Raw genomic sequence first — 13729 nt, 5'->3', positions numbered from 1 at the left:
ATCAGAACTGTCCGATGTGGTTAGCCAGGAAAAAAGGGCAGAATATTTCCCTGTGGTGGTTCTCCCATTGTGAACTTCCACAGATAATATAGGCTACACTGTTGTTTATAGAAGGTAGATTAATACTTTATTGGTCCAGACGAAACTGAGGAGAAAACACACTTTATTTGAATTTTTTAAACTGCTGCTATGTATTTATATGCTGTACCTTTCAATTAAAATCTTCAAGGTGGATCAAGCAAGAATCAAGTTACAAACTAAACAGTGCCATCCTATGAGGAGTTATCTCCTTCTATGTCTTTTGAGCTCAAAGAAGTATTGCTCTTTTCGGGATTGCACTGAAAATCATGTAAAAACCCAACAATGCCAAAAGAAAGCAGTATATGTCAGTCAGAAAAAAAACAATGATAGTGGTTCAAATTAAGGCAGTCAAAACATTCTCTTGGAAGAAGTCGTCTTAGTTTGGTGCCTAAACACTGATAGGGAAAGAGTGAGGCACACTGCCCTTGTGAGGGAGTTTCTTTCCAACTGTTTCTTTCCAACTGTTAGCAACTTGGATATAAAAAGAACACCCACTTGGTAATTTGATCACCTTCTAAACATCTTTCCATTTTCAGTAATACTGACTTCTACACAAAAGTGTGCCACAGATCTCAGAATAGAAAACAACAGATCAGGGTACTACTATCATTAACCCCTGCAGACAACCACTTATTTATGCAGACACCTTAAAGGAGAGCAAAAAAGCAGCTCCCTCAACCACATTATAAGTACAGCACGTCAATGGCCCACGTTTGTATAATACTGAACCAATAACTTCCACTAGTTAATCTGATCAGTAGCTATTAACTGTGGTAGCTAGTAATAAAGCCTCCATGTTCAGAAGTAATATACTCAATTATCTGATGCCACCGGGGGGGGGGGTAACAGCATGGGTTAGCTCTCTTGCCATGTTAGCAAGTGTCTCTGGGGCATCTGGCTGGCCACAAAGTATAAGGCTTAATGTGTTTCTCCATAGGACTGCATAACAGTTCTAACGTTCCTGATCTTTACAATATGTATATCTCCGAAAAGGCAGTGTATCAGCTGAATAATTTATAATAAAAAGCCCCCTTTTAGAACATCTAGATAGGCCAACTCTTCTTGTTACAGCTAGCATCTTCTGATGTATTACACTGGAATCCCTTTGTTTCTTTTACAAAATTCTCTAGATTACCGTTTCCTTAAACTGAAGTTCTACACGCATACTATTTAGTCCCATCCCAAAGCAGGCTTTTGCTTACATAGTATGAATTATTTATCTAAGAGTAATCACTTAGTGTTTACAATTTTATTTCTACAACTAGAATCGTTTAAAAGCCTGGCATTTGATCTTCAGCTTATGTCGATTTTCATTAAGTCCATCTTGTATTAGCTCAACAGAAGCATGATCTAAAGAAGAGATAGCGCTTATATCAGAATCTGTAACCAGTTGCATTACATTGTTAGGACATAAATATCAGATGGGTTGGAGCATAAGGTGCAGGGAGATAGGAGAAAGACTTGCTTGCTGAAAAAGGAAGTGTAATTGTTGCACAAAAACCCTTCCTTGCTTGAATAATCTATGCTAGTACTGATGATGTGGTTGAAAGCCTTCCACAGAGTGAGTATGTTCTAAATACTCAATAATTATTTACGAAGTTTACAGTTAAGAAGCACTTCCATCTCCTGCAGTTTCAGGGCAATCCTCTCTCTTCCTCTGTGGCAGGGAAATAAGATACTGCATAAGGAATGCATGAAAAGATGTGGGGATTCTATGAAAATTGTTCTATAAAAAGCTATTATAGATAAAGCAGAATAACTCAAATACAGGCACACCTCATTTTATTGCACTTCGCAGATATTGCATTTTTAAACAGATTGAAGGTTTGTGGGCAACCCTGCATCGAGCAAGTCTATCTGTGCCATTTTTCCAAAAGCGTGTGCTCACTTCGTGTCTCTGTGTCACATTTTTAGCAATAAAGTGTTTTTTTTAATTAAGGTATGTGCATTTTTAAAGACATAATGCTATTGCACACTTAATAGACTACAGTGTAGAATAATAAATAATAATAAATTTTATTTGCGGCTCGTATGCCAGATAAAACAGGTGAAACAGAAACTGACCATACAGAGTAGATGAACTACAGTATAGTGTAAACATAACTTTTATGGGAACATAACTGGGAAACCAAACAAATTGTGTGACTCGCTTTATTGCGATATCTGCTTTATTGAAATGGTCTGGAACCTCTGAAGTATGCCTGTATAGTCTTCCTAGGGCTCTAAATTTCTCTAAGATACTTTGTGTGAACATCCAACGAATTGGAAAGGAAAACTATTTTTTTTTAATCCAAGCATTACTGCTTGCAGTTTTCAGAAAAAGATAACTGATGTCAGATGGATTGTGATTTACCAGCAACTTGAAACTAGTTTAAATTATCCTGAACACACTACATGAAAAGCTTGCTGTTCACTCTGCCTCCCTAATGATGAGATTCTCCACATTATAAATAAGATACTATTGTTATTAACTTTAGAGTGGAAAAGCCAGCTGCTTTGATTGTACAGACATATGACCTGGATGGCCCAGGCTAGCCTGATCTCATCAGATCTCAGAAGCTAAGAAGGGTCAGCCCTGGTTAGTATTTGGATGGGGGACCACCAAGGAATACCAGGGTTGCTGTGCAGAGGAAGGCACTGGCAAACCACCTTTTAGTCTCTTGCCATGAAAACCCCAAAAGGGGTCACCATAAGTCGGCTGCGACTTGACGGCACTCTACACACACACACACACACACGGCACGCAAAGATTGAAAGTGAGAATCTGCACAATCAAGAACATTAAGCGAAATGTACAAAACACACACACACCCTATATGCAAAATTCTTGCACCACTACTACTATTCCTTGCTTCAATCTCCTAAGGTATTTTGTGGTCCGTCAGTGTCATCTGTGGGCAAGCATATATCATTTTTAATCTTATGCACCTGTCCTGTAATCTATGTAGAACATTCATTCCTTACAACATCAGGAAACCAGGCCAGCTGCTTGGAAATACAGAACATAGGAAGAAACAGTACAGAGGGGTAGCCATGTTAATCTGTTGCAGCAAAAATAAAACAGAGGTACAGTGGCACCTCTGAGAGCCAGCATGGTGTAGTGGTTAAGAGCCGTGGACTTGGAGATCCGGGCTCGATACCCCACTCCTCCACATGAAGCCTGCTGGGTGACCTTGGACAAATCACAGTTCTCTCATAGTTCTCTCAGCCCACGCGGAGCCAGGCAATGGCAAACCACATCTGAACGTCTCTTGCCTCAAAAACCCTATGGGGTCGCCATAAGTCAGCTGCGACTTGACGGCACTTTCCATCACCACACAGTGGCACCTTATGCTGAAACAGGTTTTGCTGTTTTTTAAGATGCTGCTGGATTTATTAAACTGGGTTAGTATAAGCCATTCATTCCAAGCTAGGATACTGTTCAAGTGGGAACACTCTACCCTGGCTAAAAGCCTCCTTTAGTCCAGACTGGGTGAGCCCATCCAACTATGGGCCTTGAAAGGAAGTCAGGTGAACAAATGTCTAATCAGAAAAGGTGAGATGGTACGAGCACACTGGTGCACCCACCTTCCTGTGCACCAAAGAGAAGTAGCAATGAAACGCACATCCAAACAAAATGGCAAAAATACCATCAGTTTATTTTTAAGCAACAATAGTGTGACTTTCTGAATACTAGCAATAAAAATATGTATGTTAAGAGAATACACAAGTTAAACACAAATAGTTTATTTTAGATAATTAAGATTATAAATTAAAAATATATAGGCGAACACTATGTATAATATTAATAGTTAATTTAGAAATATAATAACTGTAGGTATACTATAACTAAAGTTCTTTTTATACTTCTAGGCAGATACAATATAAGCCCTATGGTTAACCATAAGTAGACGACTTAGAGATAACAAGATATAATGTGGAATAGATGGTAGAAAACAATTATAATAGATGTTTAGCTAAGATTAAAGCAAGGCACAGTTGGTAATATGTTAAATATTATGTAGCATATGTTGTGTGTTGTGTTGATGTTTTTTGTGTAATTTGTAACTTTAAAATAAAAAAAAAGCGTGACTTACACATGTAGCAAAATGAGGTGGTAGAATGGGCTGTACCACTTCAGACTGCAGGAAGAAAGGATCAGGATGTTCCTCCATGTAAAAACTCACTAAAAATAAAATGTTAGCCCACCAAGGGTAAATGTTCTAGGGACTAACAGCCATTCTGCAAAAACTCACTTTAGTAAGCAAGGCTGGCAAAAGCAAAGAATGCCACAGGTAAACAATGGGTGTTACAGGCAGCCTTAGCATTTTATAAAATGGCCATATGTGGCTCTTAAACTTTTTAATAAGCACAAACATACCATTTCAGATCTTGGAGGAATAAAGGAACTAGTATAACACAGTGAAAAATTATTTATACAAGCTTAAAATCCACACAAGCATACTTAAGTTTTCAGTATAAATGAGAAGGGCAACCACACAGTGTTTTTCAGTTTGAAGGCTGCAGGCACAGTGAAGAAACTTCCATTTGACTCCCAATGTTTTCTTAGTCATTTATTAATTTGTCCCACATCTAGCTGGTCAGAGAGACTGTGGTAACATCGCACATATCACATCTTTAAACAGGACGAACGTAAAAGTTTAATTGTAGCATGTCTAAGAATGTTTGGAGGAGCACAGTCAGCCAGAAAGGAACTTTCAGTAGGTCGGGGGGGGGGGGGAATCTCACTGTGCAGTACATGTCTATTAACTTAATGCACATCCTTTGAAGTTGTAATGTTTGGTTTCATGGAACCAAAATCTTTCTTGCAAAAGTTTAAGATCAGGCAAAAGACAGCGTGGCAGCCCAAGTTGTACGAGAAACAAGCTGCTGTGCTAAACTGAAAATCTCCGTTGCTTGACCACCTTGTATGTTTTCCCCAGGCCCTCTCAGGGTACTGAGACTTAAGTCAAATCCATATTTTATACTACTCTACAAATGTGAGAGCTGAAATGATCCCAAATAATATGCTGAAATTCTCATAATCCCAAGTAAATAATCTGTGTCTGTATGACATGTGTTAATGTAATTTTCTTCTTTAAAACATTCGACATTCCAACTTCTTTGATAAAAACATATTTTGGGTCCTCCTTTGATGAATGCTAGTAAACCGTTATGTAAGTTTTACAAAAACAGAGTTTATCTTCTTGAAGTACCTACCATATAACAATGCATAACTTTTTAATACCACCATCATTCCTACATAGGGATTGTACATTATTAGGATAATTCCTGTAGACTGCCAGTTAACAGTTAATGACTGACAAAGTCCCAACTAACAAGTCTTTGCTTGACATCTCAACAGCAGATTATGTTGAGTGTTCCCTTCCATAATTTTACCCTATATCCAGAAGGTCAGATGTTCTCTCTAAGCCTAGCTACTGTTAAGCATCTCTCACACTTGGCTACCTACACAGTATGAATGAGGAGAATACACTGTGTACCTATCAGGACTGAAGCAGTTATGACTCTATTGTACCTTGAGCAGATGCTAAAGGGAGCTATCTGTATGTAAAAGTCCCCATTACAAGTACATACAACACCAGGTACAAGATGTACGTAGTTGCAAATTTGATTTGGACTCCGAGCGTTTGCAGCAATCTGTAGTGTATGCAGCAGTTTCAGAAGCTATTAGTAACTTTCACTCATCCAAACAACTGAAATATAATAGAATTTTATTTTTATTTTCAACTAGCTTGCATTTGTCCAGACCAGAACTCTTCTTTGCTTCTTTTTTCTTACTATTGAAGAGGCTGATAGGCTTGATCCATCTTAAGTCCCAAGTAATAATATGCAATTAGATGCATTAGAATATGGGAGAGGATGGACATCCTATTCAAAACAATGGGTTGAATCCAGACTACATTTTCCATCAGTGGAATGATATTTTCCTGTCTCTCTTCTCCCATGGCACTCCACTGATCTCCACGACCAGGGGGCTCAGGGATACCGAAGAACAACATAAGGGAAAGGGGTCTGCAATAGGGAAATGGAATGGGTGGAAGCTGCCATTTAGTCAAAATCCAATGCCAGGCCACCTAGCTAGAGAACTTCCTCACACAAATTCAGAATCAAGAGGAATTTCTGAAACATACCCAATTTTAGCTAGTGGTTCTCAATCTAGCAAATTATACACATGCATAAACCAATTCTGTGTGCAGTTATCAGTATCAGTATCAATTTATTCATGTTGTGGTCAAAGACCTTAATAATCCAACTATACCCAAAAAATTCAACCCACAGCATATGTTAATCCCAGAATCACAACAACATCTACTGCAACACATCGAAATAAAACAAGGACTTCCCCCTCCCATTAAAACCATTTACCAGCATACTGTGGACCATTTCAACCCATAACTTACCTATTTCAGACCTATTAAAAACCTTTTCCTTAGTTTAAATGCTATGATGAAAAAAGAGGCCATTCTCTGTGTGATGGAAGAACTTACACCCGCCATGCAGATATCCTTAGCTGGATTGGGACATAAATGTTTAATGCAAGATGGCTGGGTATTGATTTCTTTCAAGTGAGTTTAGTGGTTGCTAAAGGTACTGGAATGATTATCACCTGTGCTGTTGATAAACGCAAAGATAACCTCAAGTGGGCTCAACGGAAGTTCGAAGAATCTCCAATTGTTTACTGTTCATTTAGTGATGCAATGCCAAATGAAATAGTAGGAGCAAAAATGGAACTGGATGTATTCTACCAGGTTCAATTAAGAAAATAACAAATTTGTTATGTGTTCTGCTGTATTTTAACAGCACAATAATCTTTACACGAGTAATTACTTATACAGACATTTCTTACTTATTGGTGACAGAAGTAATCTGGACAGACATGGAATGGAGCTCAAATTTTATCAGGTTATAATTAAGACCACAATTGTAAATAATAGGGAAAAATGGGTAAGATTCATAAATTCTGCTCTGATAATTTCCCAGTTATGTGCATTGCTTCCCTGTACATTTGTTATTCTTAATGTAAGAATATTTTCAGAATGAACAGAAAGAGCTAAATAAAGTAATTGCAAAATTCCTTTAAATAGAATAATCTCATCACATACACCAACTATTGGCAATGCTGATACCTTTACGCATCAGGGAGATCTGCATAGTATTTTCACATATAAGGTGGAAGTACAGGTAAGTTCAATCCAAGGTCTCATTACTGGCTTTTCAGTTATGATTCCCTCCCCCCCACATATCACATTGTCAAGTTTACAAAAGTCTGTAGTTGAAAGGAATCACAGATGGAGATAAAAACTGTGTTATAACAGTCACCCAGAATCAACAAAAACTGATTTTTTCCAAGATACAAGGAAACTTTAAAGTGAAGCAAAAATGCTTACTTTTTTACTTACCTCATGATTCAGCTCTGCTATCTGATCTTTCAGTTCCCTTATATACTGACTAGAATCAGAATTATTTAGCTGCCCTTGAATTTTCCCTTCTTCTTTCTGTTCCAGAAGAGAGAAAAAAATGATCAAGGACTATATTCCTGAATATTTTTACCTTTATGGCTGGAAACAAACATATATGGTAATGGAAGTGAGTGGGGTGGGCATGACAGAGAAGAGGGTGCTGTAGAGCAAGTTCTGTCCCTTCCTCTGCCATACCAACAATACAGTTCCTCAAACTGAGTGAAGTGGGGGGGGGGGTGAAAAGAAGGTGGTGCCATGCCGTTTGAGTGCCAGGCATGATTATCCCCCTTCCTTTGAAATGGGCTGAAGGATAGAGATGGTTGTCTGACTGATACAAGAACCAACAATTCACAGCACAGTGTAAATCCACAAAGCAGCTCGCAGAATTTTAAAAATCAAAATACAACAGTAAAACAACAACAACACATCACAATCTATTATACAACAGCAAAGGAAAAAAATAAAAAAACCAGTGACGTTTGACATTAATCATTATTCAGGGCTATATGCAGCATTATTTATTTATTACTAATTTAAAATATTTTATTAGCTGCCTTTCTTCCACATGGAGTTCAAGGCAGCTTACAATATTAATAAAATACATCAAATAGATTACACAGAAACATAAAACCAAACTTTAAAATCACATTTAATCAAATGCAGTCCTAAATAAAACTGTCTTCAGCTGCCCCCTAAAGTTTGAAAGTGAGGGGGCCGGGTGACAGGGAGGTTGTTCTATAATCATGAAGATCCCACTGAAAAGGCCCTCTCTCGTGTGCCTATCAAACAAGCTTCTCTGATCGATGGGACGGTCTGGAAGGCCTCTCCCTGTGATCTTAATTCCTGGGCAGAAACATATGAGGGAAGAAGGTCCTTCAGATACCCTGGTCCCAAGCCATGTAGGGCTTTAAAAGGTCAAAACTAAAACCTTGAATTGGGCTCGGGAGCAGATCAGAGGCCAGTGTAGTTGCTGAAATACTGGGGTCACAGGCTCACGATAGGTGACCTCAACCAGCAGTCTGGCCGCATTTGGGTTACATTTGCTTAGATTAATAAAAATGATGATTTTTAGGACTTGATGTTGGAAAAGTACTTCCATAAGCTGCAGAATCCAAACTAGGAATTGTCACACATATTGCTCTTAAACATGGTGGCAATTATATTATACAAATGGCCTCTCAGAGGAATCAAAGGCAAGTAAGAACTGTCCATGAACTGAAATAAACACATTAATGTTTGGAAACACATACTCAAGGAACAACGTTCAAGTGAAATAATTGAGAATCTGTTTTTATTTCATACAGACCATCCATTTTCTGAAGCTCAAAGTGAAAGGTTAGAATCAGAAACTCTGGATCTTTCATACACTGATTAGAGAAATAAACTTACTGAAATTGAGTGGGATATAAATAAATAGAGCTTTAAGGAAGCTAACTCCCTCTGTGAAGTTTTCAGCCTTGTTCCACTGCATGTTTATACAGAAGCAAATTCCACTAAGTTCAGTGTAGCTGTACTAATAAATAAATGTGCATAGAATGAAGCCTTATGATGTATAATGATATATTATTATACCGTTAAAGCAGATATCCATGAAGTGACGTTACAATGCTTTTCTTATAAGCATCTTTAAAACATGTGGTGGGGGTTGTTTTTTTGTATCTCTCCATGATAATGTCAAGGTCTACAAATTGGCATCATTCCACAGCCAGGTTCCATAATTTTGGTGGAAGTTCAGAGATTTGGAAAACCCTTCTTATGGACATTTATCTTGCTTCCTTAATGTTGGCATGTAAGATACGACTGAAAATAGGATGTGAGTGAAACTTAATCCTGACAAGACAGAGGTTCCGTAGGTTAGTAGAAAGGCATACCAGGAACCTCAGATCTCTCCTGTCTAGGATGGGGTTACTCTCCCTTTTAAAAGCCCATTCACAGCTTGGAAGTGCTACTCAGCACAGCGGTCACCTTAGAAAACCAGATGGCTGTGTTGGTCTGGAGTGCTTTTGCCCAGCTTTGGTTGGTGTGACAGCTGCTTCCTTTCTGGGTCATTCAGATTTAGCCAGTGATCCATGCCTTAGTTATAACTAGACTGGACTACTGCAATGCGTTCTACTTGGGGCTTGATGGGTGACTAAGAAAACTCTTAAAATTGCTAAAGATAGATGAGAAGCAAAAGTACAAGGTGACAGAAAGAGAATCAAAAGTCTAAATGCAGCATTCCAATGATGCGCACATAGATACAAAAAGAACTATTATTACAAGAAATAGAAGAGAACAACAAAAAAGGAAGAACAAGAGAGCTATTCCGAAAGATCCAAGAAATCAAAGGGAAATCTAAAGCACAGTTAGGTATGCTGAAAGATCAACTTGGAAATACATTAACTTAACAGGACAAAATATAGAAAAGTTGGGAACAATACACTGAAAAACTATACAGAAGAGATGAAAAGACGACCGATTCCTTCCAAGAAGAATCTTTTGAAGAAGAACCTACAGTTTTAGAAAGTGAAGTGAAAGCTGCACTGAGAGCAGTTGGGAGAAACAAATCACCAGGAGCAGATAGGATATCAACAGAGCTACAATAGAGTACAATAGAGCTATCCCAAGCCACAGAAATGGAGTCCATCAAAATCTTAACAAGAATATCCAATCAACGCTGAAAAAGCATTTGACAATATTCATTGGGATTTCTTATTACAAGCTCTCCAACAGTCTAATTGTGGTAGTAAATTTTATAAATGGATACAGAGTATATATCAAAAACAATCAGCGAGACTAGTGATTAACAACAAACTATCAGAAAGGATGGAAATCAAAAAAGGTACTAGGCAAGGATGTCCACTCTCACCATTTCTATTCAATATGGCACTTGGAAATACTGGCAAATAAAATAAGACAAGATGACAAGATTGGTGGATTAAAAGCAGACGGAGAGGAGTACAAACTGAAATGTTATGCTGATGATGTGGTGTTATCATTAGAGAATCCCACCGAATCAATTTAACTTCTTATGAATGAAATAGAGAAATATGGCCACGTTTCTGTATATAGAATAAATAAATACAAGACAAAGATAATTTTGGAGTATTTGAGCAATGTGGAAAAACAAACTATAAGAATTCTCATGGGATGCGAGATAACGGAAGATCCAGTTAGATACCTTGGAATATATATCACTGGGAAAAATCATACATTGGTGAAAGATAACTACCTTAAATTGTGGTTGACAATACAGGAAGATCTAAAAAGATGGACTAAACTTAATTTATCATGGATGGGAAGGATTGCAGCTGTAAAGATGAATCTACTACCTAAGTTGACTTTTCTTTTCCAAATGCTACCAATTTGAATTGAAGATAAGTTACTAAAAGAATGGCAGAGACAGATTAACAAATTTGTCTGGGCAGGAAAGAAACCAAGAATCAACTTTAGAATTATGCAAGACGAGAAGAAAAGAGATGGGCTAGCTTTACCGAATGTTAAGCTTTACTATCAACTGCTGGATTAGCATGGATAGCGGAATGGATAAAGAAGCCAGATTGGACAACCTTGAATATTGAAAAGGGTATCTGGACTAAAGGATTCCATTATTATTTATGGAAAGCTAAGAGCAAAGAGATTTTTGAAGTGAAACATGTAATTAAAGAAGGACTAATGAAGATATGGCTCAGAAACAAAAACAGATTAAGCCCGACTCCTCCAACGATAATGTCTCCTACAGATGCCTATTTGACCAAGGGAGAGAAAAAGAAAGTAGATAAGGTTGTATACCAGGATATGTTAACTGAACAAGGAGATATAAAAACATGGAATGAAGTCAAGAGAAATAAAAATATTGATTGGATGACTTATAATCGCATGATTATGAAAGTACGACAGGATTGTCTGTTACCAAATGGAATAAGAAAAAAATACAGAATTTGAAGACTTAGTCAACAAGGAAACAGACCACATGTTAGGAAAAATTTATAAGCTTTTACTTAAAAATGAAACAGAACAAGAACAAGTTAAGACATGCATGGTTAAATGGATGGATAATTTTAAAAAGAAGATAACTTCTCATCAATGGAAAAAACTTTGGACTAAATCTATTAAATTTATGGCCCGTAACAATTTACGTAAAAACTGGTATAAACAATTTTTTAGATGGTATATCACACCGATGGACATAAAAAAATGGACGAGTCATATGATAGTTGGCGTTGGAAGTGCAAAGACATAGATGGAACATATGCCTGATGTTCAAACTAGATTCAGAAAAGGAAGAGGAACTAGAGATCATACTGCAAATTAAGGTTGATGCCTTTGAGCAATGTAGGTTTGTTTCAGTGGAGTACAGCTAATTTGCTATGTGTCTAATGTTGGTAAAGATGCCATGAAACAAAATTTTACCTGAAACTTTTCCTCTTTAAGATTGCTGTAATCTCCTAAAAGAGCTAAAGTATTTATATTTTGAGTTAAGCCACAACAGTTACTAGTTACCCTAACCATGCTGCTTTCTGTGAAATATCTAGATGTAAGTGCAAGACACATTGGTATTAAACATGTAAGGCATGCTTGATATTGCTACACCCACATTACTACAGTAATTATTTTACTTGCTTGCCTCTAGATTAAATCACAGTTTTGGGACACCTGCAGAAGAATAGAGTATGGTCGGTTATGCATGGCTGGCTTGTCTTGCGATTCTCCCATGAGTGTCCCGATTCTCTGCAGGGATTATGCATGACGTTCCCCTCCCTCGGGGTTCAGCTTGCTTCCATTCCCTGTTTTATCCCCAAAATAAATTTACTTCCGAGCTTATCTCGGATGTAAGTGCATAGTCCAGCCACAGGTTGATCTTCCCATATCACGACACACCCCCATTCTCCTACCCCTCCTCCTTCAGCCACCCCCTCCACAATGCCCCAGGAAGCCATATCGGAGACGTGGTCGGTTCCTTCGGTTTTCCCCCTCGCCACATAAATTTTTTTCCCTGCTGCTTCGATGGAATACCAATATATCATCATATCATCCAAAATACTATAGAAAATCACAGAGAGAGCCAGCAGAGGCTAGGATCATACATTCACTCTCCCACGGGGTGGGCACAAGCAAATGCACGATCCTAGGCTCCACTGGCTCTCTCTGCGATTTTTAATAGTATTTCAGATATGATGATATATCGGTATTTCATCGGAGCGGTAGAAAAAATATTAAAAAGCACAGCAAGGGGGCACAGAGAAGGAGGCTTCTATTTTAGTTATTTTCAGCAGTGTGTGTCCAACCGTGGAGATCCCCCCCTTTCTTTTTGTGCTAATCACAGGGACGAACGGCGAAATTGCCCATCTATTCAAGTTATTGTGTGTTCAACTGCGGAGATCCGCCCACCTTTCCATTTGTGCGATTCACAGGGATTCTACTCAGTTTCAGCAGTGTGTGTAGAAATTAGAATCTCCCCCATTTTACTCTTGTGGATGCAATTCTGTACTTCATTTTTTGTTGTGAAATGGCCACTCATGGGGGGGAAGAGGAGGGGGAAAGGGTTACGTTTTTGTCCGAGTAAGCACTACTGCCAATGACAATACAGCGTTTAAAGGGGTGGGGACTCAAGCACTTCCTGATTTCTCCTTGTGATTATGCTGTTCTCAAGAGACTGTCCAGGACTTTCTTAACTACAAGCAGTGGTTGGCCACTGTGTGAACAGACTCCTGGACTTGATGGGCCTTGGTCTGATCCAGCAGTGGCTGAACATGGACTGACACAAACAGGAAACAGGGTCTTATTCCAAGACACTGAAAGACTGGACAATTCTACCAACTATTTTGTCAGATTGCACAGAGAAGCCATTGAAATTCATAAACATCAGCATAACTTTAACAGAAAAGAAGAGAGTTTGTCCTGAAAACCTCCAGACTAACAAAGACTACAGTCCACAATAGCCATGCGGATTAGCTTTGGATTTCACACATTAACAGTAGGGCTGTCAAAAAAAAAAAATTCGGTACAGTTCGGATTCGGCCGAATTTGGCCCTTGTGGGTTCGGTACGTGCCGAAGTCCGAACTCCCCCACTTCGGATCCGTTCAATTCGGCGGGAATTCAAAGTTCGGAAAAAAATTCGGCCGAATAAAGCCATTAAAAACACAACCGCGCCTTTCCGTGGCTCTGGGGGGGCATTTTTGGGCTTAGAGGTCCCAAACTTTCA

The 13729-nt window shown here is 38.4% G+C and overlaps 1 protein-coding gene across 1 annotated transcript in view; it reads right to left on the bottom strand.

Annotated features, from left to right (window-relative positions):
* LOC130473537 (divergent protein kinase domain 1A) overlaps window positions 1-13729 on the bottom strand; it is a 141833-nt gene that overhangs the window by 12181 nt on the left and 115923 nt on the right. The window contains exon 20 of the mRNA XM_056845080.1: window positions 7485-7580. Coding sequence (XP_056701058.1) covers window positions 7485-7580 — 96 coding nt within the window. The remainder of the gene's footprint in view (window positions 1-7484; window positions 7581-13729) is intronic.

The sequence above is a fragment of the Euleptes europaea genome, chromosome 2 (genome assembly GCF_029931775.1).
Source record: "Euleptes europaea isolate rEulEur1 chromosome 2, rEulEur1.hap1, whole genome shotgun sequence".
Classification (NCBI taxonomy): domain Eukaryota; kingdom Metazoa; phylum Chordata; class Lepidosauria; order Squamata; family Sphaerodactylidae; genus Euleptes; species Euleptes europaea.
This window is presented reverse-complemented; position numbering and strand designations above follow the sequence as displayed.